The 23,310-nt window shown below is 51.2% G+C and overlaps 8 protein-coding genes across 8 annotated transcripts; 4 read left to right on the top strand and 4 right to left on the bottom strand.

Moving 5' to 3' along the window:
• Positions 1-302: 302 nt before the first annotated feature.
• hexA (putative Woronin body protein HexA) lies at positions 303-3,178 on the top strand (the record flags this gene model as incomplete). The annotated part of the gene is made up of 3 exons (XM_073717287.1): positions 303-465; positions 1,376-1,703; positions 2,092-3,178. The coding sequence occupies 3 exons, from the start codon at positions 303-305 to the stop codon at positions 3,176-3,178; spliced, it is 1,578 nt and encodes a 525-aa protein (XP_073567318.1).
• Positions 3,179-3,303: 125 nt separating this feature from the next.
• On the top strand, positions 3,304-3,741 carry BJY04DRAFT_127737 (uncharacterized protein). Its single transcript, XM_073708435.1, has one exon. It carries the CDS (start codon positions 3,430-3,432, stop codon positions 3,706-3,708), a length of 279 nt encoding a protein of 92 aa, XP_073567317.1. The 5' UTR covers positions 3,304-3,429; the 3' UTR covers positions 3,709-3,741.
• Positions 3,742-4,300: 559 nt separating this feature from the next.
• BJY04DRAFT_209928 (putative transcriptional regulator (Cti6)) lies at positions 4,301-6,448 on the bottom strand (the record flags this gene model as incomplete). Its single annotated transcript, XM_073714186.1, has 5 exons — positions 4,301-4,401; positions 4,450-4,992; positions 5,044-5,297; positions 5,364-5,651; positions 5,868-6,448. The coding sequence occupies 5 exons, from the start codon at positions 6,446-6,448 to the stop codon at positions 4,301-4,303; spliced, it is 1,767 nt and encodes a 588-aa protein (XP_073567316.1).
• Positions 6,449-7,896: 1,448 nt separating this feature from the next.
• On the top strand, positions 7,897-10,819 carry BJY04DRAFT_198096 (uncharacterized protein). The gene is made up of 4 exons (XM_073712567.1): positions 7,897-8,172; positions 8,348-8,620; positions 8,792-9,562; positions 9,615-10,819. Exons 2-4 carry the CDS (start codon positions 8,605-8,607, stop codon positions 10,499-10,501), a joined length of 1,674 nt encoding a protein of 557 aa, XP_073567315.1. The 5' UTR covers positions 7,897-8,172; positions 8,348-8,604; the 3' UTR covers positions 10,502-10,819.
• A 718-nt stretch (positions 10,820-11,537) lies between these two features.
• On the top strand, positions 11,538-12,302 carry BJY04DRAFT_222057 (uncharacterized protein; the record flags this gene model as incomplete). Its single annotated transcript, XM_073717286.1, has 1 exon — positions 11,538-12,302. One exon carries the CDS (start codon positions 11,538-11,540, stop codon positions 12,300-12,302), a length of 765 nt encoding a protein of 254 aa, XP_073567314.1.
• A 252-nt stretch (positions 12,303-12,554) lies between these two features.
• Positions 12,555-14,682, bottom strand: BJY04DRAFT_127709 (uncharacterized protein). Its single transcript, XM_073708434.1, has 4 exons — positions 14,463-14,682; positions 14,244-14,416; positions 13,703-14,189; positions 12,555-13,617 (listed from the first exon to the last, which is right to left on the bottom strand). Exons 1-4 carry the CDS (start codon positions 14,566-14,568, stop codon positions 12,638-12,640), a joined length of 1,746 nt encoding a protein of 581 aa, XP_073567313.1. The 5' UTR covers positions 14,569-14,682; the 3' UTR covers positions 12,555-12,637.
• A 2,612-nt stretch (positions 14,683-17,294) lies between these two features.
• BJY04DRAFT_127676 (putative D-arabinitol dehydrogenase ArbD) lies at positions 17,295-18,795 on the bottom strand. The gene is made up of 4 exons (XM_073708433.1): positions 18,200-18,795; positions 18,075-18,144; positions 17,587-18,012; positions 17,295-17,534 (listed from the first exon to the last, which is right to left on the bottom strand). The coding sequence occupies exons 1-4, from the start codon at positions 18,630-18,632 to the stop codon at positions 17,354-17,356; spliced, it is 1,110 nt and encodes a 369-aa protein (XP_073567312.1). The 5' UTR covers positions 18,633-18,795; the 3' UTR covers positions 17,295-17,353.
• A 1,381-nt stretch (positions 18,796-20,176) lies between these two features.
• On the bottom strand, positions 20,177-21,585 carry BJY04DRAFT_222054 (uncharacterized protein; the record flags this gene model as incomplete). Its single annotated transcript, XM_073717285.1, has 2 exons — positions 20,177-21,054; positions 21,108-21,585. 2 exons carry the CDS (start codon positions 21,583-21,585, stop codon positions 20,177-20,179), a joined length of 1,356 nt encoding a protein of 451 aa, XP_073567311.1.
• Between the last annotated feature and the right edge of the window lie 1,725 nt (positions 21,586-23,310).

Genomic DNA, 23,310 nt, shown 5'->3' with positions numbered 1-23,310 from the left:
TTTGGTTCCAGCCTACGGAGTACACGGCTTGTCCAGTCTCGACTGTTCTGTAGGACCTGAGACATGGTAAGAGGGAGGTTGGGCGAGTTAATATTCCGTGAAAGATTGTTCGGAGGCAACAAGAGAGGCTGGCGGAAGGCAGGCTTTCTCACCGATCAACATCACTGATCATAGAATCATGATCAATCAAGGCCGAGCTTGACGAGACCGTGCTCCTTGGGCTCAACTCAATTCAAGGCTTACAGTGGAGCCGCGAGCTGAAGCAGAGGAGGCGGGGCGAAGGATAGCGAGGCGGATCGCCAATGGAAGCGCACCACGAGGTTGGGCTCTGCTCCGAAACCCACGCCTGCGCGCACGCCAGCATTGAATCTGATGAGTCTGGTTTCATTTCTGGACAACTTAGGCAAGAGCGTCTGTTGATTCTCGACCAGCTATTCCGGCGTCAACCGACGGCCGGATGGCGAGGTTGGGCGTGCGAGCCTCGACTGTGGCCGATTGGAGTTCTTCTGTCGATCGGGTGCAGTTCAGCGGAGTCAGCGCTAACTTTGGCCGATTATTATTAGATGGCAGGGTGGTTGCCGTGGTGATGTGTGATGTGGCTGGGAGGAGGAGCTGTGCGATGATGAGATTCGGAGAGCTCATTGGGGGAGGGGGAGGAGGATCGGTCCATTTGAACTCTGCTTAATCCTGTTGCTGCATGTGATAAGGCGAAAGATGCGCTGTTTTGGAGGGTTCTTGGAAAGGAATCTGGGCTTCTGTCTGGCTGCAGCAGTGCCTGGGGATGGCTGGCTTATGGAGCGGTGGGAGGGAGAGGTAGTCATTGTGCATGGCTGGTGGGATTGGGTGGATTTGGGATCAATTGGGAACAATTGAAAAGGGAGAAACCGGCAGGTGATACCTCGGAGGGGAATTGATGCAATTGAGAAGAGAGAGAGAGCGTCCTGAACAGTGTAGATATCCGTAGATGAGCAAGTTGAGGGTGGTAACTAGAGGACCTAGGTAGTGAAAACAAGAGGCTGGAGGCCCGAACAGGAAAGGCGCGGTAAACAAACGCGTGTCAACAGCGAGCAACAGCTTAAAGCTCCCCAATCGTCCTTCAGGCTTCGGGCTTCTTCCTCTTCCTCTCTTCTCTTCTTCAACCTCATCTTCCATTCCCATCTCACATTCCAAGCGTTAAGCTTATCTCCCACATTCCTCTTCCCCAGGAATTCTCCGCATCCAGTCGAGTATAGATCTATCGCTAGATCTATCTTGTACTTCCACTCCACCTCTTACGAGAAAGACTTCCCCCCGGAAAAAGTCTTTTCTTGTCTCATCTTCCGAGTTGTTTTATAACAGTTCGGAAGAGATTCGAGAAAAGACGCTCAAAGGACAGGCAATCTGGACTTTGACGCCCGCGTCCCCATCCCCTTCAGTGTCTTCCCGTCGTCGTACCGGAGTGACGCTGTTCCTGAGACTACTCTTGTCACTGAGAGAGTAGAGGGAGAAGTCCAACTCGATCGCACTTCGCACGTCGAACGGGAAGATACTCGAACCTCTGCCCCTCTCCCTGACCCTCGTGTCTACGGAAAGGAAGAAGTCGATCTTCACTTCGAACGTCGCTCCGAACGCCCCGAACACCGGAGTGCTGATAACTTTACCGTTGTCGCCGAAGAACGTTCGCAGACTGCTCGTTACCCCCAGGTAGACCTTGCTCGTGAACGGTACGTTTGTCACAATCTCTCCTCTCCCATTTGTTTGTTTACTTTTTCTTTTTTCTGTTCATCCTTTCTGCCTGGAGGCAAGGCCGAAGCCAAGTGGAGCAGCAAGGAGCGGTGTCACCCGGGCTCCCCCAGCTCAGCCGACTATTTCCCCAACGGGCTGCAGTGGCTGCAGGCTAGAGCTGTCTAGTCCTCCACTAATCTTACGTGGCACGAAATCAAAACAAAGGCCCGATTGTCCCAGCCCCAAATAAAAACAATCCAATCATGCCTCATCCCCTGCCACCGCGTCCTTTCCCTCGTGTCTTTTGTTTACTTTACTTGCCTTGACTCACCTTATCTTACCTTACCTTACCTTGCCTTACCTTGCCTCATCTAACATCTCCCCTAGCTACCGCGAACCCACTCAGTCCCGCTACCAGGACTACTACCAGGACCGCAAGCAGACCTACGATAAGACTCTTGAGACTCAGCTTGACATCACCGAGCGCGAGTATCGCCGTCGTATCGATCCTACATACGACGTTCAGGCCTCTTACGACCGTCGTTCCCAAGCTCCCATTGAGTCCTACGAAGGTTCTCGTCCCCACACCTACGACGTCGCTTCCAACCGCTCTGCTGAGCTCGACGTCTCTTACGACCGCTACCAAGCCCCAACCTACGACGTCCCTGTCCGAGGCTCTTACACCAACCGTCAGGTTAGCGTAGAGACTCTTAAGCCTGCTCCTGTCCCTTCCACTTCTCAGGTCAAGGTTCTCAAGACTACTACCGTAGTTGATCACCCCCCAGCTCGCAAGATGGGTTACTACGACGACGACGGTAACTACCACTCCTTCCGTCGTGGTGTGGAACGCGCTGTGGACCGCATCACGCACCCCTTTCACCACCGTCACCATGATGATCACCATGATCATCATGAACACCATGACCACCGTGAACACCGTGAAGTAGTTGTCGCTGACGAACGCGGTCCAGTTCGTGTCCGTGAGGATGTCCGCATTGTCGAGCCCCGTGGCGGCGCCAGCCACTCCGCCGAGACCGTCCCGATCCCCTCTCACTTCATCCGTGTCGGCGACATCCTTATCCTCCAGGGCCGCCCCTCTCAGGTGATCCGCATTTCCGTCTCCCCTCAGACCGGCCAGCACCGCTACCTCGGTGTCGACCTCTTCACTCGTGAGCTACACGAGGAGTCTAGCTTCATCTCCAACCCCTCCCCGTCTGTGACTGTCCAGACCATGCTCGGCCCTGTTTACAAGACTTACCGCATCCTGGACATCCGTGAGGACAACCGTATCGTCGCTATCACCGAGAACGGCGACGTCAAGCAGGGTCTTCCTGTCGTTCCTCAGGGCAGCCTCCACAAGCGCATCAGCGATGCGTTCCGTGAGGGCCGCGGATCCGTCCGTGCCCTCGTCATCAACGATGGCGGCCGCGAATTGGTTGTTGACTACAAGGTGATCCACGCCTCCCGTCTGTAAGCGTCTCACCCCTTATCGGGTCTAGCCTTTAGTTATGTTTTGGCTTTTCCTGAAAGGGATAAGCTGCTTATGTGATCGGTGACGTCTTCACTGATGTGTCATCTACCTTTTCCTATGTTCTATGTTATATTTTTCTTTTTTTTTTTATTTCCTTTTGTTCTTGCCGCCACGAGTACGATCTTTGATGACTTGAGAAACCCAAAGCAAGCTTTTTGTAACTGACATGGAATGGGAATTAACTTTATGCAACAATGATGGAATGGCCTGTTGGGAAAATAGTTGGTTGGTCTCCTTTTGCCACTTTTTTGTATCATGGGCCTTTTCTGTATGTAGCAATCTTAATGGAATGTAGATTGTTTAATTTCCTACTTGATATTGCTGCCCAATGTGCTACTGGAATGAATTTGCCTCGAGTACATGTTGTTTCTCGCCTTGGCGAGGTATGCATCTCTGGTGATGCAGCTCGCAAGGTATGTCTAGAGTCGAATCCGCACTCTCGCAATGCTGTCCACTCTAATTACGATATATGATTCCAAGTCTGCGAGTAGAAACATATAATCACACAAGAAGGACCTCTTAAATAAAACAATGGTAGTTTAAATAGGTATACTGTACTTTAGCCCAATGTATCCAAGACAAGAAACCCAGTAATCACTTGACGCAGCTATAATCGATGAGAGCCAACACAGAAAGAAACGCCATGTCATGTCCGCTGTTTTCGAGAAAAGGGACGCGAGTTGAGGAAAGCGAATTAGAGACATTTGGAACAAAAATTCAACCAACTGACGGAGGGGAGCAGAAGAGAAATGATATGGTTAAACAAGGCAAGAGGAGGATATGTGGTAGAAATAGAATGAGATGAAGATTCATGATATGAACTGGAATGAAGAACCCCGCCGCCGTGCGTGTAGAGTATCAAGAAGAAGAACGCCGAAGCCGATATGATGTCCCATGTAAATGTAGGGTGGTGGTGTACCGGAAGTGAGGTGCCGCGCAGGCATATTATACATGTCCGTCCTGTTTTTATCGTGATATGGATGGTCTGAAAGGGGTATCGAGGAGGAATAGGTCGGTGAGGAGAAGGTTGGAAGGACGGTTGTTCTCAAGCAAAGACACAGCTTGTTATCGGTCGCCAAATTTGCCGTATTCTTGCTGCCACTTGAGGAGATGGCGGGTGAGCACATCCATCATTTCGAGACTGCTCAAATCTTTAAAGTCCTTTTCTATCGGTAGATGCAGACCACTAGAGGGTTCGCCCTCATCTGCATTACCTGCAGATACCTCTTCGGCACTCCTTGCTAGAAGGCTTTCTAGCTGGTCGCCGATGATTTGTAGGCGGGTTCCATTGGCTTGTTCGGGTGGTGTTATACTTTCGCCATGAGCGGCCATCTCGACTTGCATTCGTGAAATGAATTCTAAGATGGCGGCTACCCTTCTCTTCATCTCGTTCATCGTTGTCCGCTGATGGACATAGCGAGGTCGGCTCGGTTTCCCTGTCTCTGTCCCATTCACGGGTGTGCTGAGAGTGCCAATTCTTGGAGACTCTCCTCCGGTTTCGAGCGACTGCCCTCGGCGGGGGGAGTTGCCTGTATTCGAATCTGTTCCCGTGCCGTTCAAGTCCCGATCCCGAGTGTATTGATTGCGTCCCACCCGACCACGACGCGCAGGTGGTCGCCCGGATTTGCGAGTTGACGGACGCGGAGGTGCAATGTCTGGAGTAGCGACAGAAGCTTCCGGGCTTGGTTGTGGTAGCTCAGGTTCGGTCGCGGTCATCTTGACAGGTGACTCGACAATCTCATGATCTGAATCGACGCCTTGACAAGTCAGTTAAGCCCTTGTAAAGTAGGTTGTCCTAGAGAGCCCACCTTCGCCCTTTCGTTTGTCATTCCTTCCCTTTCTCCGGCCCGCAGATTCGGCCTGTTCTGCTTTGGGCTCCTCTTCCTCTCCTTCCTTTTCGCGTTGCCCGCGCGAGGTCATACTCTGCTTCCTAAGGCCATTGGTATTCGTTTTCGGTTTCGACTCATCGTCTGATGCGGTAGGCGATCCTGATTTTTCCTGTCTTGAGGTATGGTCGGGAGATGGCGAGCTTGTCCGTTGTCGTTTTGTTGCTTGCCTGTGTCTGAGCGACTGGTGTGAGCGAATATGCCACTGCTTCAAATTCACCAATAGTTAAAATTAAACTTACGCTTCACTATCACTCCTGCTTCTTTTGGGCCTCCGAGCAGCGGCGTCGTCTCCGTCAAGAGACTTGGTATCTTCCTTGCTTTCCTCTATCGCCCGTCGCAACTGTTCTTCCTCATCATATGCTGCATCCCGGCTATTCATGGTGGACCGCCGTTTTGGGTTCAGAAATGCGTCGGATTGTTGAGACTTCGGGTCTTTCACCCGCTTTGAGTTATCGCGGGATGAGTCGCGGGACGACACTGTAGAGGAGGGCAAGGGAACGACCGGAAGGTACTGAGAAGAGTATGATCTGCCAGATCGTAAGCAAAAGAACTTCATTTGTAAATGTGTTTTTGATGATAGGGTTGAGGAGTCAAGAGTGTTTGAGGTGTGGGCGTGAGCTGAAAGACAGCCTAGGCAGACTCTCAACCGGCGCGTATCCCCAGTCGAATCTCTACTCCTCGACTAGCTGCTGGTTCGTGGGTAGAAATGATAACTCAGGGGCTTGAAAACTAGGTAAACTTACCCATTGATCTCGCTCTTGATCCTGTGTAGGTCTTTCTGACACTGCTCACAATAATACTCATCGGGGCTCATAGCCTCATCCATGATCCCGACACAGCCACCATGCTGCCAGACCTTGCACGAGTCACACTGGATGAACATACTGCCAATGTCATCTGACAACAGGTCTGATGGGTCGGCAGACAGAGTTAGAGGAATCTCATCTTTGATTCCACCCCCCCCTCCAGTGCGACCGAGTGCCTCCCTTCGAGAGGGGGGTAGGCCGGGGTAGTCCTGTTGTCCACAGAGACACCGAGTAATCTCTTCTTCATCCTCATCATCCATCTCATCGTCTTCTCCATCGGCAAGTCTAGCATGTGGATCATTTAGCTCATCGCCTCTGGCGCGTTGGCGTTGGCGCGTCTCGCGAAAATCGCCTTTCTCCGCATCGTCGGCAGACTCGGAACGAGGGGAAGGATTCTTGTGGTTCGATCTCGTGCTTCTCTCTCGGGTCATGGAGTTTGAGGAACTGGAGGAATTTGTATGTTGGATTGCTGGCGAAGGTTGGGAGGTACGGGCACGAGATGACCGACGGGGGCTCATTGTGGCGGGTGAGGTGGGTTGACGCTGCGAAATAAAAATAAAAGCGCTGAAATCGAGGTAAAAGAAAAGTCCGACAACGCAGGAGATATGGATAGGTAGTCGGACAGAGGATGTAAGGAAGCAGACTCTGCCCTAAGGCGAGCTGTCGCAGACGACTGAGAGCTGGAGGCTTCAAGCGACTCGTACAAGCGGAGGAGCAAAGTGACGCAGGCGAAGAGAAAGGGCAAAATGGGAGGCAGCAATTGAGACAGAATCAGCAAGAAGATGCAGGTGTAGCTCAAACCATAGCTGAAGACTACATAGTAATCAACGGTAATAGAGGAGGGGTTGGAGGAAGCAGAGCAGAGGAGAGAAAAGGGCGAAGAGTGGGTAGAGAACGAGCAAAGCAAAGCAGAGAGACGGAACGGGAATCGCTCACTCTCTGCGCCGATTTTCTCTCTCTGCGGGAACTGCTCGCTTTTGGTCCGCCTGCCTTCCCCGCTCTCTCCTCTCTCATCATTCTTCTTCATCTGCTTTTCTTTCTCGGTCTTTTTCGCTGTCCATCCCATCTACGGTCAGGGTTATGTAGAATGGATACCAAGGAAATTCCCGTCTCCGTCTTCCTCACGTTCTGTCAAAGACTCGGTTTTATCGGTCTCCGCATGAGATATGACGCCTACCCTGTAAAACACCCCGCTTACCTACCTACTGATCCTTCTTAGGAACTCCTTCCCCCCAGTTCTCCCTTACCAACAAACCATAGTCGCTCTATCTTCTGCAATGATTTTCCGAAGCTCCGACCAAGCGAATAAATTATTTCCCGTGCTACCTTGAGCTACCTTCAGCAGGAGAGGCTGGAGCGATCAGCTTGCGTCTCACAGCTATCTTTACGGTTCGATTTCGCCGGCACAATCTTCCGCAACATAGGCTGGATTGATCACAGGTAAATGTTCTAGCCCTATACGAAATACTCGACCTAGGGCTCGTGTCGAAGGGTGATTGAGGGTATCGAAGCCGCCTCCGAATCCACACGAATGGAAAGACGAGAAACCAGGATCCATCGAAGGACCGATGCCGCTGCACGCATAAATGACCTACATTGAATACCGCGGTAGGGGACTGATGGAGTACATCATGATTGAGATTGGACGAGGTAGGATAGGGCCGTCGTACGGAGTACATCCAGGTTCGTGATCCGTACATGGAACAGTGCTGATTCGGTCCAGAACGAGAAGGGCAAGCAGCGTCAGAGAAGCATTGTACACCTCTCCTCGTACCGCCGAGGAGTTTAGTAGCTGTTTGTAGATGTTCTCGTGGGTAGAGGACTTGGTGGAGAAAAAGTTGACCAACCCTATAGATTGCAAATCACCTGACTCATCGGGGCGCGGTGCCTGAGGCTATGATGTAGTGCGATGTGTGGAATTTGTCAGAATATAGGTAGCCAAAGTCTCAATTTATTGCATACTCGGGATAGCTATAATTAAACCATCTTCATCGACTCTTCTTCTGTACCTACAGTGAGCGCTTCTGCCCTCATATTATGACCGGTCATCGAAATCCCTGATCTATCTGGCTGGAAACCCCACGTCTCCATTCGCTTCCACCGCCTCCCACTATCGCCAGTGGCCCCCTTAGTGTCGTCTACTTTCCTCTCCTTTCCGCTTCGTTTGTCAGGTGCCGATCGTGTGTCATTCTTCTCATCAGAAAGTTTGCTTGGGGTATATTCCTGGGAAAGTGCAATATCTGTAAGTGCCCTATCCTTGCCCGGCATTTCTTTTCCCTCCTGTTATTCGTGCCCTCGGCCTTGTCCCGGCCAGCGTCGTGGACCTTGGGACTGTTTGTTCCGAATTGTGCCCTCCCACCTGCCAGCTGCACAAACACGTATATGCTTTCCGAGCTGACTCTAAGTTGTAATTTTAGGTCCCCCTCTAAATATATTTACCATCGACGTTTCGTTTTATCGGACGCACCGCCTGTTTCACTCTTAGATGCTATATATTCAAGTGGGTAACGGAGAACAAGACTCAGAGGGTGTCTCGCAGTACTGGGAAGAGAAGACGGAATAATCACGAGACGAGTTACTAGTCTGTGAATACCGCCAGGCTGGACCTTCGAAATTGAAGAGAGGCCTCAACTGGCTGCGGTGCGGAGGGCGAGACAGTCTATAGTTTTGCACAATGGCTGCCACACTGAGTATGTTTCCTCGTGATCTCACTCAAAGCAGCTCTGGCCCGGATACAAGCAATCAAGAGATCCCTTTTCGATTGCTTTCCTGGGCCTGGGTGTAAACCTCAAGAGATAGAGACGAGGGATCACATGGAGGGGTCTGCTGGCCGTTCAGTTGCTGATACTGTCCTTTTGCAGATGGGATGTTCAATTCGGCCCCAGATACCCCGTCGCCCATCTATCCCGACAGACTGATCCGTCCCCTTCCTAAGCGTACCCTCCGGTCTCGGCTATCCTCCGATGCGGCCGATTCCATCCTCTACCCTCCCGCTCCACCGGCAACCCAGCTCTTTTACGGAGCTAATGCGACGAATGGGGAGGTTGTAAATGAGTCCAAAGTATATGTACAGCAGGGCGATGGCCGTGACCAGAGTCCTGATCGGGACCACACTCCCTATGAGAATGGCGTTGATTTAGACAGTGGGGATGAGGACGGACCGGTGGTTGTCCGACGGAGTGCCGGTTTTCGTGGGTCGTCCCTGTCACCCACACCCTCCAACGCGCGACAGCCTCTTCCCAACAACGGGAAAGGGCAACCGGCCAATTCATCCCCGGCTGGCCCGGACGGATACGACGCCTTTGAGAACACTAACAACAAGAAGAAACGCAAGATCCCAACGCCGGGGAATCTGGGGAGTCATCACTCTTCCCTGTCCCCCGAATTCGCAACCATCGGACTAGCAACTTCTGGGCAACACCACCCCTGCCCTACTGGGGAAGGGGGGCATACGAGCACATTCTATGGCACAGGTAGCCCTGCTTCACCAGTGGGCAGTGGGATGTCGGGTCCAGGACGAGGCCGACTTGGACGCCACGGGAGGCGGTCGTCGCTACAAGGACATATCACCTGGCCTCAAACTCGGATCGCCGGTCGTCGGGAAGGGCCACTGTCCTCCTCAGGCCCGACAGGTATGTTGTCACCGTTGTTCGAGTTGGGCCTGCTGCTAACGACCACACTCAGAAGACGGGACTCGGAATCAGGGCATAATATCCGCCGCACTTGCAAATGCTGCAGCTTCTGCATTCTCACCGACCCCTTATGGTGCCTCCGTTCAAGGTAGCATGCTAGAGCAGCAGCAAACCACGCCCACGAAAACCCAATTCACGTTCACGTGCGAGTCAGACTCTTCGAAGGGAATGGCGCTGCATCGATCGCCAGTAGCTCAAACGGTACAGAGTGCCCGGGGATTCTCGACACAAGGAACGCAAACCAGTCCGACCGTCGCGACGCAGTTGAACCCGCAAGCAGGCTCACACCCACCACAATCCCAAGCGCCCGCACCGAGCGAGCCAGCACCGGAGAGGAAGAAGAAGCGATCACCGAGCAGTATCTATGCTTTGGCTGCGCGTCAACGCAAGGTTCAGCAGCAATACTCGAACCTACATCATCCGCCTAGACTGGAAGACATTTGGATATGCGAATTTTGCGAGTACGAAAGCATTTTCGGCCGTCCTCCGGAGGCTCTTATTCGCCAGTACGAGATCAAAGATCGCAAAGAACGCAAACGGCTGGCGGAGAAAAAGAGGCTCCTGGAGAAAGCAAAAATGAAAGGGCGGAAGCACAAGAAAGCGCCAAAGAATGCAACAAAACATGCGGCCGCTCACCACGCACCATATGATCAAGGCTATGATCGGGCATCAGTTGACCATTCTTCGCTAGGAGGGGAAGGACCACACAACGATGATATTGGGCCTGAGTATAACGATGAGGCGACAGCGGCTGCTCCACAACCCACCCCTGCAGGAACGTTCAAACCACCGCCTCCGCCAGGAAGCGCGGCCAAGAAAAGCCTCGCGGCGACCTCAAGCGGACGAGGTGCGATGGAAGGAGGGATGAAACCGCCCTGACCTTTCAGGGAGGCTGCTTTTGGGTATGTTTTGCATCAGTTGCTGTTTGCGGTTTTGTTTATCTGTTTTTGGTCTTTGCATGGTCGGTTAGCCTGTGTTATTGCATCAACAATCCCCGCTCCATTGTCTTAACGAGATTCATGTCAACAATAACGCATGGGGTCTGTTCCCCTCATTGGAAGTCGGCGTTGAAACATTGGTTGAAGATGAAACATGAAAATATGTGTGAACGAAAGTTGGAGGGGAGGTAGTTGGGCTAGATAGAGATAGGTACTAGCTTAGCAGACTTCTATGAATAGCACAAGTCTACTGGATTCACTATTGTTAATGTTAATCTCGATCCTGGCGACTAACGGCCCTAGCTGGAGGCTTCTCGTCCAGTTGATCGGGGCTACAACAGAGTACCCGCGACGGCGCTTCGAGAACCACCAGCAGCGATCCAAGCTCCAGCTGCAGACTTTGGCGCGCGCGAAGCATAACAACAATGTGTTTCAGGAGGGTTAGTGAAGAAAGAACCAGTGGCTGACAGATGATCTTCGGCAGGATAATTATAGATCTGACAGCGCCAACCAATCCAGCAGAACCTTGCTGGAACTTTGTATAGTTACCGCAACCAGGCACGGAGAGAAGATATAAGAGGAAGCACTCTGCAGCTTTCTTTATCCCTTTCATTCATCAGCTCAGCATCACTCTCTAGACCACTGTTTCATCTTTCCTTTCTCTTTCTCTTCCGCTTTTCTTTGTCTTTGTCCTCGCTCTAGATCTTTACTTCGGAACATTTACTTCTACATCTACTTGCGCCGGCGCATCACATCTCTGTCTCAGTCTCAGACTCATTGCATAGACTACAGTTCTCGCAGAACACTTTCATTTTCCATCTATACATATTATCAGCATACATATTATCAGCCCTACTTGAAGTAGGCACAACACAACACAACCGCTCTTTCCTTCCTTTCACTACAACAACAACCACACCACACCAAACACCACCCTCACTACTACAACCACCTTCACCAAACCACAAAACCCCCCAATGTGGTTCGTTCTCTTCAAAATCTTCCGCTTCGGCTACTCCGAAACCAAAAAATACAAAGCCAAAAAAGCCGCCCAAAACCCCCAAGGCCAGCAACAATTCCAACAACCACACCCAGGAAACCCCTACCTCCCTTCCTCCCCCGACAACGACAACGACAACAACCGCTCCTTCGCCCACGACCAGTACCCGATGGATCCTCTCCCCGAACAAACCCCGCCAGCCGTGGCCCTGAGCAAGCGCGCGCGTGCCAAAGCGCTCCTCGCTCTCATCCTCGCAGTCTGCCAGTTCGCCTTCGGCCTCGCTGTCATCGGCTTGTACTCGCAGGATATCTCCGCAGCTAGAGACCGAGGCGACTCTGCGCCCAGCCAGTGGGTGTATGCCGTTGTGACGGCGTTTCTCTCAACGGTGACGGCAACGCTATACCTGGTTCTCGGATGGTGGTGGACGAAGCGCGGCAAGGCGGGTTTCGCGGCGCGGCCGGCGTTCCACCTGCCGCTGTTTGGGTGGGAAGGTGTGCTGGTGATTCTGTGGCTGGTTGTGTTTGGGATCTTTGGCGAGATGTATATTGGGGTTTATCATGTTGGTGGGAAAGAGGGTGGGGAGAGTAACGTTACGAGGATGAGGAGGGCTGTTTGGGTTGATTTGGTTTGTCTTGTTATGTGGGCGGGGAGTGCGGGGTGGAGGGGGGTTAGGTGGTGGAAGGCTAGGGGGCAGGAATTTAGAGCTGAGGGGGTGGAGGAGGGGGAGAAGGAGTTTGCTTAGTCGGATCATCTCTTTGGATGATCAGGGCTTTTATAAGGCATTGTGGTGGAGGTGGATGGTGGATTGTGGGACTTGGAGAGAAGAGGTGGGATAAGATGGATAGGAGGAGAGATCTCCAGCTCGCATGGTGGCTGGTTCCACACGGAGTGATGGCTACTTGGTTCACTTGAACCTGAACTTGGTTTCGCTTTTTGTTTATAATTGTTTCATTATTGGTTATTGGTGTGGTAATCTTCGTGGTATCGGACTGTGACATGCCATGCTATGCATAGATATGTGCTACGGCAATGCAAAAAGAACTTCAAGAAAAGAACATGAATTGAAATAGAGCCTCATCACCGTACCTCGTCCTCTATCTCCCCTTCATCAACATCATCATCACTCCAATCCTCCTCATCAGCCAAACTGCGAGCCTGCTCAACCAAAAGACTTAACCCGCTCGGTCCTCGAGGAACAGAGAGACCTGCTGGCGTTTGTCGAAATGTACTCCCCGCTGGACCAGGCACGGGAACAGGAACAGGAACAGGTATCGCCATACTCCCGGCAATTCCACTCGCACTCGCACTCGCATCTGGATCAAGATCAACGAGTGAGAAAACCTCTGTTCCGTCGTTGCTTCCGGGGATGAGTATTGACGTCGCTATTGTGGATGTCTTTCCTGGAGACTGGGGCTGGGATTGCGGGTTTAGGTCGCCGAGGCGAGAGGGTGAGACTGTTCCTGCTGTTGTCGTGGCTGTCATGGCAGGGGAGTCGATGTTGGTGTACTCGCCGCTCTCTGTGTCGGTTTCTGGGTTCTGAGTTGAGTGTTGATGTTGATGATGAGTGTGAGTGGTTGCAGCCGGAGGCGCGGATGAGCTCGCACCTCCACCTTCCATATTCTGCTGCATCTCCATCTCGCTTGCCATCTGAATCTCCATCTGAACACGCACCCACTCGCGATACTCCTCCTCCGCAAACCTCATCTGCTCTGCGAAGCGGCCTCTGAATCCCTCGCCGACAAGCTTGTACTTGCTTGGCTGGACGTAGTTCTCTGCAGAAAGATGGCGCACGTCGTAATTCCTGCAGGCTGTTGAGGAGAAAAATCCCACGGCCGGTGTAGGGTTCCATGGTTTGAGTGGTGGGAGGGGCGTGTTCTTATGCATAATGTGCTTGAGTTCGTGGATGAAGGTCTCGGGGAGGCGGGGGTTGGGGTCGAAGTCTTCGATTAGGTGGAAGTCGTTTGGGTCTTCGTTTGGGTCAGGGGGTGGATTTGGGGGATTGGGAGGTGGTGGAACGGCGGTTGTGGGGATGGAGTTTGTTGGGCTTGTGGGGGGCTCTGTATACAGAATGTTAGTTGTGTGATAACTCTGATCTCTGAGAACAATAGGATGAGGATGCAGTAAGAAGATGAAGTGACGTACCGGCTGTATCTTCAAGTGCCTCCTCGTCTACGTCGATCTCTTGTAGAGCTTGGATATTCAATGGTTTGAGTGCAGGCGACGACTCAGGAGAAGGCGCGCGCGTAGATGCCACCGAAGACTGCTGCGACGATTTCCGGCGCATAAGCACAGGCCGGCGCTTGGGTCCCTTTGCCTTGCTCGCTACGGCAAAGGCCTTTTTCTGACTCGGACGGGTACTCTGTTCCGCAAACACAACAGGGCGAGATGGAGGGATAGGTGTTGGCGGATTTGAAGGCTTGCGCGTAACACTTTCTCCGCCCAAGCCTGTCAGAAGTAGACGAGTGGTCTTTTGAGTCTCTCCTCCGTGAGATGAACTGTTGGATTTCTTCAGGATTGGTGGGAGTGGTTGTTTGGTGGTGTTTCCACTGCTAGAACTGGGACCTGTGCCGGGAGCAGGGCCAGGTTGGTGTTTCTCAGGTTTCAAACTGGACGAGGGTGGTTCGGATGCCTGCATGGGTCAGCGATGAGCAAGTCGGGGGTTTCGTTGTGTTGTGTTCCCCACCTTGGTTGGCTTGAGTAGTGTACGGTTAGGTTCTGAGATCTGAAGGAACAGACGAGCTAGTGTTGATCCTGAGATGGAGGTAGACAAACGCTCGCTGCTCCAGATTCTCCAGAAGAAGTTCTGGAGACGAAATCCGGCGACGCCTTCGTGGGCGGCTGGGTTAGTGCTGTATGCTGGAAAAGTGAGCCGGGTTCCATTGGAGACTAGGAAGGAGCGTACCTTTCCATAACTGTACAATGTCTCCAACGTCCACGGCGTCAAACCTGACAAGCTCTGTTGGGATCTGCACTGAGGTAGACACCAAGCCTCTTGGGAGGTTCTCCATGGTGGTGAAGAGACAGTGAACTCAGGTGGAAAGACCAGAGGAAGCAAGACGAAACTGAAGTGTCGACAACACTACATGGTCAAGACAAACAAGTTTGACAGGTGAAACTTCAGTGGCCAGTGATTAAGCGAGGAAAGAAAGAAGGAAAAGACAGAAGACAGAGTTGTGACTGGCGGTGAAAATGACGAGGGGAATTGGCCAGCGAGCATAACAAACGCAGGGAGATGAAATGCGCTGGTTTTTGAGAGGATCATTCCAACCCCAAGCTGCAAGGGCAGTGAGTGGCAAGGCCAACCAGGATTTCCCCACATTAAAAGTGAAGCAGAGAACAAGCAATAACCAGACTATTTGCGGGAGAGCGCTTCAGCCGCAAATCTGGGGGTGAAAAAGGTTGAGATTGGGTCAGGCCCAGGTACTACTACTGTTAACTTAAGAACTCTTGCTGCCTTACCCTCTGCCGACTCTTACCGATCCTTACTTGTCTTCTCCTTGCTCAACTTCGAGGTCAAAGAAGTTGATAGCAGGGGTAGACAAAGACAAGAATATAACCTTGACTAAAGGGTCGGGTCTTGCGTACAGTCAAGGCTCAAAGAGATCGAAAAGTCCAGGAATTAAAAGCGATCATGGGGGATGGATCTCGGAGAGAAAACCTCGACAGGTCACAACCAAAAGAGTCAGTTGATGCAACAGCCTTGATTAGGGCACTTCCTGCTCTTCCGACCTATCATCGTGCTATTCTTGTCCATGCTTGACCTACTCCTACAAATCCTGGTTGCAGGCTTACCCTCCCGGCAGTCTAAACCAGCTCCAGGGCATCGGGATTGCCCGCTGGCCACTTCCACCCCACTTACCCGTCATCCATGCTTAACCTCCATGATAGCAGTCGGCGCTATGCCGCGACTTGGAATCGTCTATTCGTCGACACAGAACTCCAGACCGAGAGGGTGGCGAGCTCTCGGATGGCCGAAGAACACCGCTCGTCGCTGAATCGCCGACTCGATCAGCGCTTATGATGATTGTACCCCGTGGAATTCTCCAGTGCAGTCTCCAGCTTCAAGCTGATCAGACATGACAACCGGTGATTGGAGAGGACACAGCAAGGACCGCTCGACTCCTACCAAATCGAGCACCGAGGCAGCAGTCTGGAGGATCACCGGTGCTTATCACCAGTCTCATGACGGAGCCTGAAATTCGTCAATTTCGGCCCAGTCAGATGGAAGGATGATCCAGAAGACTTCCCCTGCAGGGGGATCTCGGCGAATTAAAGGGAGCCTAAAGGTTAATCTTACCTAGCTTCGTGGGGAGGCCAGCTACGGCGGGTCTGTAACTCTGCAGGTAGTTGGCGGCTGCAGTGGATGTCGGCGGGCTCAGAGTTGGCTATGCTTTTTCTGCAACAGTGCCACTCGACAAGTCAACTCGAATACGCGACGCAAAGGGCGGAAGAGAAATAATTCTTGAGAGCAAAGCTCAGTGGTGCAGATGCAGGAAATGTGAGCACTTGTGACTTGGTCAAGCCAAGATCGCCGTCTGGCGTCACGGGTCCTCGTCACCTGATGCCTTGCAGGATAATGCATTATTCATTATTTGTGCCATGACTAAAGATGTTTATAAGGCTTTTGCATCTGACAGCTTCAGATAAAGCGGTTGAAACCTCGTATCCCAAAACACTAGAAATCCTTCCGAGGAGTTTCCAAGCTCGGTGAAACCATATGGAACGGTTCAAGAACAGCGGAGTTGATCCGAACTTCGCCTCCGGAAGGTAATAACAGTACGAAGCTCCGAGAACAGAACCATTAAAGTTCAAGTTCCTGCCCTTAGAGAGTTGAGGTATAGAAAGAACGACAAACTCACCTTTCGTCCAATTGTTGACTCTATCCGCTGAATAGGTACTCATCGGCCCGTGCCTAATGCCGAGCATGCAGCCCAAGTTCCCCACCACAAGAGGAGCATCATACACGATCCAAATGTTTCCGCAGGAGATTGATTGCAAGGTTCGAAATCTTGTTTGAAACAGCTGATCTCGGAACTCAAAGGTGTTGAGTCTCAGACGAGTATACTCCGGGTTAAGCTGAGCTCCGGCACCGTGTAAAATGACATGACTTTGGACGTCTACCACAACAGTCGGCACAGCCCGCTTAGGATCGGTCGTATGGTCACTGGAAATCCTTCTGGAAACACGGCAGAAGGTCGAAGGATTGCGGCGCAAGGGTGTAATATGGATTCGACTCTAACCCCTGCTCCAGGTGCTCCTAGACCGCTGAATTGGGGCGGCAATCTCGGCTCCTAAGTAAACAATCCTCAGTAAACACCAAGACCTTGGATGAGTCGTTCCGGATTTGTCATGCTCACTGCTGAGGAATTAGTTCCCAGCTCTTGCGCCCTCTGTCACTCACTTGTCAATCGTCCGTCTATGGGTTCGAATTAGTATGGCCAGAAACAAATCATTGATATGCACAACTCAATATGATGGATTAGTTTATTCGGGCAAATGACATCATGCTATGAGCAATCAATCCAAAGGTCTATAACATGCAATACCAGACCGCTATTCTGTACTCCACAGAACCAGATACACCACTTTTCGTCAAAGGAGAAATCCATAAAATGCTTGCTCAGAATAAAAGGATTTGTCGTATGCAACTCGATGGGCCTTAATCGAGGTAAATAAAGTTCAGATTCGAAAGCAATCCGCCATTGAAAAGAAAACTCCGAAAATTTCAGCAGCCGGTCTCGTCTAGTCGTGATAATTAAGATGTTGAATGGCGGTAAGTCGCAAGTCAATCATCTAGGTGAGAGTGTAGCCACCGTCAACACGGAGATCAGCACCGGTGATGTACTTGGAGGCGTCGCTAAGGAGGAAGGTCACCGCTCCCATGAGATCTTCGGGTACACCCATCTTGCCAGTGGGGATGAGTGAGATCCACTTGTCTCGCAGTTCCGGATTCTCGTCTAGAATCTTGCGGGTCCTGTTCATTGTCAGCAATTGTGTCTCTGTGATTTCTGAGGGTGACAACGTACAAAGCAGTCAACATGTATCCCGGGCTGATGCAGTTGACCCTGATGGCATGGCCAGCCCACTCGACCGCAAAGGAAGAAGCTAGCTGGCGGACAGCTGCCTTGGCCGCGTTGTAAGGAGCCTGTGGTTGAGGCACATTGACAATAGCACCTGACATGCTACCGATCAGGACAATGCTACCAGGGGCCTTGCGCTCCATCAAGTGCTTTGCGACGCCAGTTGCAAATAGGTATGTACCATCAACGTTTACGCCCCAGAGCTTCTGGATACGGTCGTGAGGGTAGCTGATGGCGTCAAAGTTCTCTGTAAACCCAGCGGACGTGACGAGGTGATCGATCTTGCCGTGCTTCGCGAGAATTTCTGTGAGAGCATCGTTCACGGAGTCGGGGCAGGAGACGTCGGCGTAGTGTGCGGTGACATTTGGTAGCCTAGGAAAACATAGATATTAGTATAGCCTCCACACTCAATACGCTTTATGGGAAAGACATACTCTTCCAATCCAGGGTTCTCCTTTTGGAACTGCTCCAACAGCTTCTTTGCGGACTCTACAGCTTCCTCCTCTAGGAACTATGTTAGTAAATTAGCAAGATTGACAGCGATTGAGCCAACACATACTGTTCAAATCAACAATGGCCAGGTTTGAGCCCGAGGCTACAATTCCCTGCGCCATCACCAACCCTAGACCGCGAGCACCGCCAGTAACGACTGTTGTCCGGTTCTCCAGAGAGAATTGAGCAAGGGTGCGCTTGAAGTGCATTCCGCCGCGGCCCTGAACCACAGGAGTGGAGGGCATGTCGGCATCGTCTGGGTATTCAATCACCACGCTCTCATCAGTACGTGCATATTTTCCCTCAACTTCCCCAGCTGCACCCCCGGGGGCTTTTGTGGTGACATTGGCAAAGGGATCAGGCTTGTCGTCGTTCTTCGCTCGGGGAACAGTGGTTGAGAGTGGACGGAGGAATTGCCGGGGTGTGGCGGCCAATGTAGCTGGACGAGTGTTCTGGCTGAGAGCCCTAATGGCCCGGCGAGCGATCGCAGGCTTGAACATTGTGCTGATTGTGGTTGTCGTAGAGGAGGTAGGTAGGTAGGTGAGTGGGTGATTGTGGAAAGTGGAACGGGGAGGAATGGAGGAAAGAGGGCGTAGGCAGCGGAAAGATGGAAATAAATGTACAAGATCCTGGAGCTCTGGAATGGAAGGAGAACGAGGGAGCCGGGTTTTAAACCACAGTGCTGGTCATGTTGGTCGAAACTCAAGGAGCGTTGGAGAGGATTAATGGTTAATAATGAATGAATAATGCCCTAACCAGGTATAGCAAGGACTTTGACTGTCCACGAGGCGGCAAAAATAAAATTGTAACTCAAAATCTGAATTGAATGAGTAAGAAAAAGAAAGACTTCGAGACTCGAGAGAGCTCAGGAACAGTCGATTGTGCAACCGCCGACCAGCTATCTATAGCTCCGAATGGTCTCCTGAGAGGTTCTGGAGTAGGCTTTACACCGGTCGAGTATTTAGAAATGCTGCAAATACAACCCCATATGCCATCTCAGCCATCAATCGCGAGGAGAAGCAACTCCCGTCAATCTTTGTTTAGACAGAGAAAAAAAAGATGGAGAGTCAGGTGGAAGGAATGAAGATCCAGGCCCCGATCTGCAGGTCTCTTTGCCCCCGCGTGACACTCCCCGCGCCCTCCTTCAGTCGCAGCTCCCTCAACCGTCGTCTCCTATTTGTCTACCCTTCTCAGGTTTGCGCCTTTCCTCTCTCTGTTGCAGGCCCTTCAAGCTGCAGACTCTGGATCTCGTTTAAGGATAGTCTGGGAAAAGCGCTGACTGAGTGCGACAGGTGCAACCATTACAGATGCAATGCAATAATCAATGCAATATCCCACAAAGGCTCGGAGCCACCAGTATTGCAATCAGTTCTATTCCCCTCTAAAGGCTCTTCACTGAATTTGGACTTGTGTTGATCGGACAATACCAGATCAAAAGAACAAAAAGAACAAAAAAAGAATAATCTTCTTCTCATCAATATTTTATCGACAGGGGTCGCCGCCAAAGCCTTACCGAATCCGCCGCTGGCTCCTGCATGGTACTTTGCCATTAGCATATCAGATCTCGAGATCTGACCATCCTTCGCCTTCTGCACCGTGCAACCTGTGTTAGACGCCACCGAGTTCTAGCTCTGCTGCAGATGCCAGCCCGAAAAGATTTCCTCTTAGCTTTGACTAAGGGTCGCTGGCTCAGGTCCCAGGATCTCTCCTAGTCTCCGAGCCGGCGTGTCCTCTAGCCACAGACTCTGAACAGCCTGCATACAGAGTAACCCTTGATATCTTGCCCGGACGGCTCTTCCTTTAGCCACACTAAGATCTACTCCGTAATCCACGTACCCACCGAAACAACCATGCACGGATCAATGAACGGACATTTCTCAGACGGGCCGAGCCCGCGATGATGGCGCCCCGGACCCATAACTAATCCAGCGTTACCGTAGGACCAATCTATACCCACTCTACTTGTTAAGGTTCACGTTGCTCAGCCCTATCTCATACTTCAAGAAAGTACGCACAAAGCAAACACATATCAAGTAGAAGCTCACTACCAAGTAGATGTTCTAAGAGCCGGCCGTATCTCCAGCTCAGCCTTGCTACCTGCCAACGACAATACCTCATCTCCAGAGCGGACTGTATAGGTGCAGCCCTCTAGGAGAGAGAGCACATCACCATCACTAGCCCCGACAATTTTCGCCGGTGGCACATCCTGCGTAATTAGATGATGATACTGATCCTCCATATTGTCCCCACCACCACCAATACCAATACCATTGCCCGAATGGCCCGCCTTAAGTCTAGTCTTAACCGCAAAATCAAAAAGTGGATAGGAAGTTATCTCTGGAACTGGCGGGTTCGTGATCCATAGCCACGCAAGAACAGACCAGATAAACAGGTGTATGGTAATCTGGAGAGTAAGAAACGTATAGAACATAGCTGTGCTGATAATGATCTTGCCATGCGGCACCGCAACAGATGCAGTTGTATAGAACTCCGCGGGTAAATTTGGTGTAATCCCCGTGCCGTAACCCTCCATATTTCCCAGATTATTGGGGTTAAAGAACCAGAAAGGAAATGCGAGTAAACTATGAAATGTCTGGATAAGGATTGGGGACCAGTAAGTGTTCTGAAGCTGACTCTGGCTACTGTAGAACTGCTGTGCGATTGAAGTTGGGCTGGGTATGTTGGAGGCGTTGAAGTCGAGGATCCAGGATATGGCGGCTCGGAATGTGGGAATGTCAAGGGTGTTTAATTGAGTGGGTGAGCTGGAGGATGTCACAGACGTAATACTCATGTTGGAGCGGGCAGTGATGAAGGTTGTTCTGCGGGTGAAGATTGAAAAGGTCGTTGTAAGGTTGGGAAAGAATGATGCGCTGCCTAGTCCGCAGGTGCCATTCCAAGCGCCCTCAAGGCAGACGTAGAGACCTGGAAAAGCGTGAGTAAGAGCCATGAGTCAGGATAAGATATAGGGTTCTTACCAGCTGCAAATGAATTGTCAACTGTCGGGCTTTTGGACACACAAAACCTGATACCGACCCAGCTGGTCTCGGATCCATATATGTTGCAATCCTCATCCGAGAAGACGTCTTCTTGACTAATGTCACTTCGAAAGTCGAGTTGAATTGACGGGGCATTATCCACTTGGATCACCGGAGCAGCAGGATGATTAGTCGGGGGCCATGGACTCATATTGATCAGACCTCCTGGAAGAAGGTAGGAGTCACAATCATGCTCGGCACACGCAGCTATTGGAACTGGTATGCTTGTGACAGCATGCATGGGGCTGGTGACCAGATTATTGACGATTGCTTGCATCCAGTAGGGGACAACAGTAAAAGGATATCCTGCTTCCCTGTCTTGAAGATTGCCTATGTACTCGTCGACATAGGAGCCGTTGAATTGACCTACACCAGCAGTGGCATTGTAGTCAAACACGGACTCATACGCAACTCCCATCTTGGTATTTGCTAGCCGATACGAATACAATTAGCATAGATACAGCCGACAAGTCAGATGGGGACACACCAAACAGGGTAACGCCGGACACCCAGAGGGCAACAGTGAAGATAAGCCTTGCATGAGAGACATCAGCTTCTGCCTAAACAGAGTAACACGCAGAGACCGTACCGAAGCAGGGGCCAAAGTCTCTCACTAAGTCTGCATCGTCGGCTAAAAATAAGCCTCAAAGATCCAAGGGCGCCCGTGGTTGCAGATATACCAAGCGCAGTAATAGAAGACAGGCCATTCTTCCGAGCTATCAACGTCCATTGTACGATTTCATACAAAGAGGATAGCACGGCCGTTAGAATGGCTGCCAGAAGACCTTGGGAGATACTCAAAACAGTCAGAGTTGAGCTGGGGTCGATTCTGAAGCCCGCAATAGCCAGACTTGCGGAATGAGTCGTCCGAGCTGTCCATGCTGTCAGGACAAATGCGGCGGTCGCCAGCAGCTCCAGCAAGAAAGGCAACCAAATTCGCTTCCGTATATTGAGCCTTGACATTCTCAGTTGGTTTCGAGGGGCGAAGAATAATTGAGCGAGTGGCCCTTCAAGGGTTTAAATGTCATTTTGCCCAAGAAGTTTGCTGGCTTATGAAGAGTGACACGATACAGGCAGCCTTGCAGAAGTGCCTTCAGATTTGCAAGTTTGCTTGTAAGAGACAAGCATGCTGCATGCCAGCACTTCGCCCTGCCAGCCAGGAAAAAGCAAGTGAGCAGGGTAGGCAAGAGCCTTGCCCGAGGGCGCCGGTGCAGCAAGACTTGATGAACAGGCAAGGCTTATAAGCTCACTAGTATCCCCTCGCAATGATCATTATCCCTAGTCTCATCAATTCTTCAAGATGCTTCATTCCATTTTGGCACTTTTTCTATATCTCACAGTGTCAGCCAGAGGGCAAGCAACAACTGAGACCTGCGCCACAACCATATATGTGACTGAAGATACGACCACCATTGAAAGTTCCCTCAGCAATCATACTTGTACTATCACGGTTCCCGGTGAGACAGCTACCGTTGTGGGACCAAACCCATCCGGACCTTTTACCCGACCTACGTATGTTCAGGTTTCTCTATGAGGCGAGATACCAATCTAATAACCATTGCTCCAGTGCCAGGGACCTTGCTCCTCCTCCTCCTCCTCCTCCTCCTCCTCCTCCATCCTCTCTATGCTTGAAGGACGATACCGCACCCATTTTAGACCCAGGGTGGAAGCCTCTTTATAGCTCTAGCTCTATAACCAAGCCCATCTTCACGACTGCTCCCCCAGATTATCTCTTAAATCCTGGTTCTTCTTCGAACAGCTTACCTGCTTCGAGATTTATCACTCTCAGCAGAAGTTCAGGTATAGCATATCACAATTACACTCGACTTTCAAATAGATACTGATTCATCCTCTCGAACTAGGTCCCGAAGACAGACAATATCTGCCCGAAATGAAATGATCCTGGTTTTGCAGAAGGATGCCCCGACCTAATCTCTGGAGCTATAGTCCTCCTTGATTTTCTGGCAAGGTAAAGATGTATTTCCAATTGTGCTCACAACGACGTTTTTTTCAGTTAAAGTTGAAGGAGAATGGATTTTGGACGGTTTAGATTGTTGCTGGCTTGCTGCGCAGGATTCAAACCTGATATGTTATTGTTTATCTTCTAAAACACAGAACCTTCTGGGTGGGAATCTATATGCTT

Source organism: Aspergillus karnatakaensis (genome assembly GCF_047715665.1).
Source record: "Aspergillus karnatakaensis strain CBS 102800 unplaced genomic scaffold BJY04scaffold_55, whole genome shotgun sequence".
Taxonomy (NCBI): domain Eukaryota; kingdom Fungi; phylum Ascomycota; class Eurotiomycetes; order Eurotiales; family Aspergillaceae; genus Aspergillus; species Aspergillus karnatakaensis.
The sequence above is the reverse complement of the archived record's forward strand: the minus strand, read 5'-3'. Positions and strand labels throughout refer to the sequence as shown.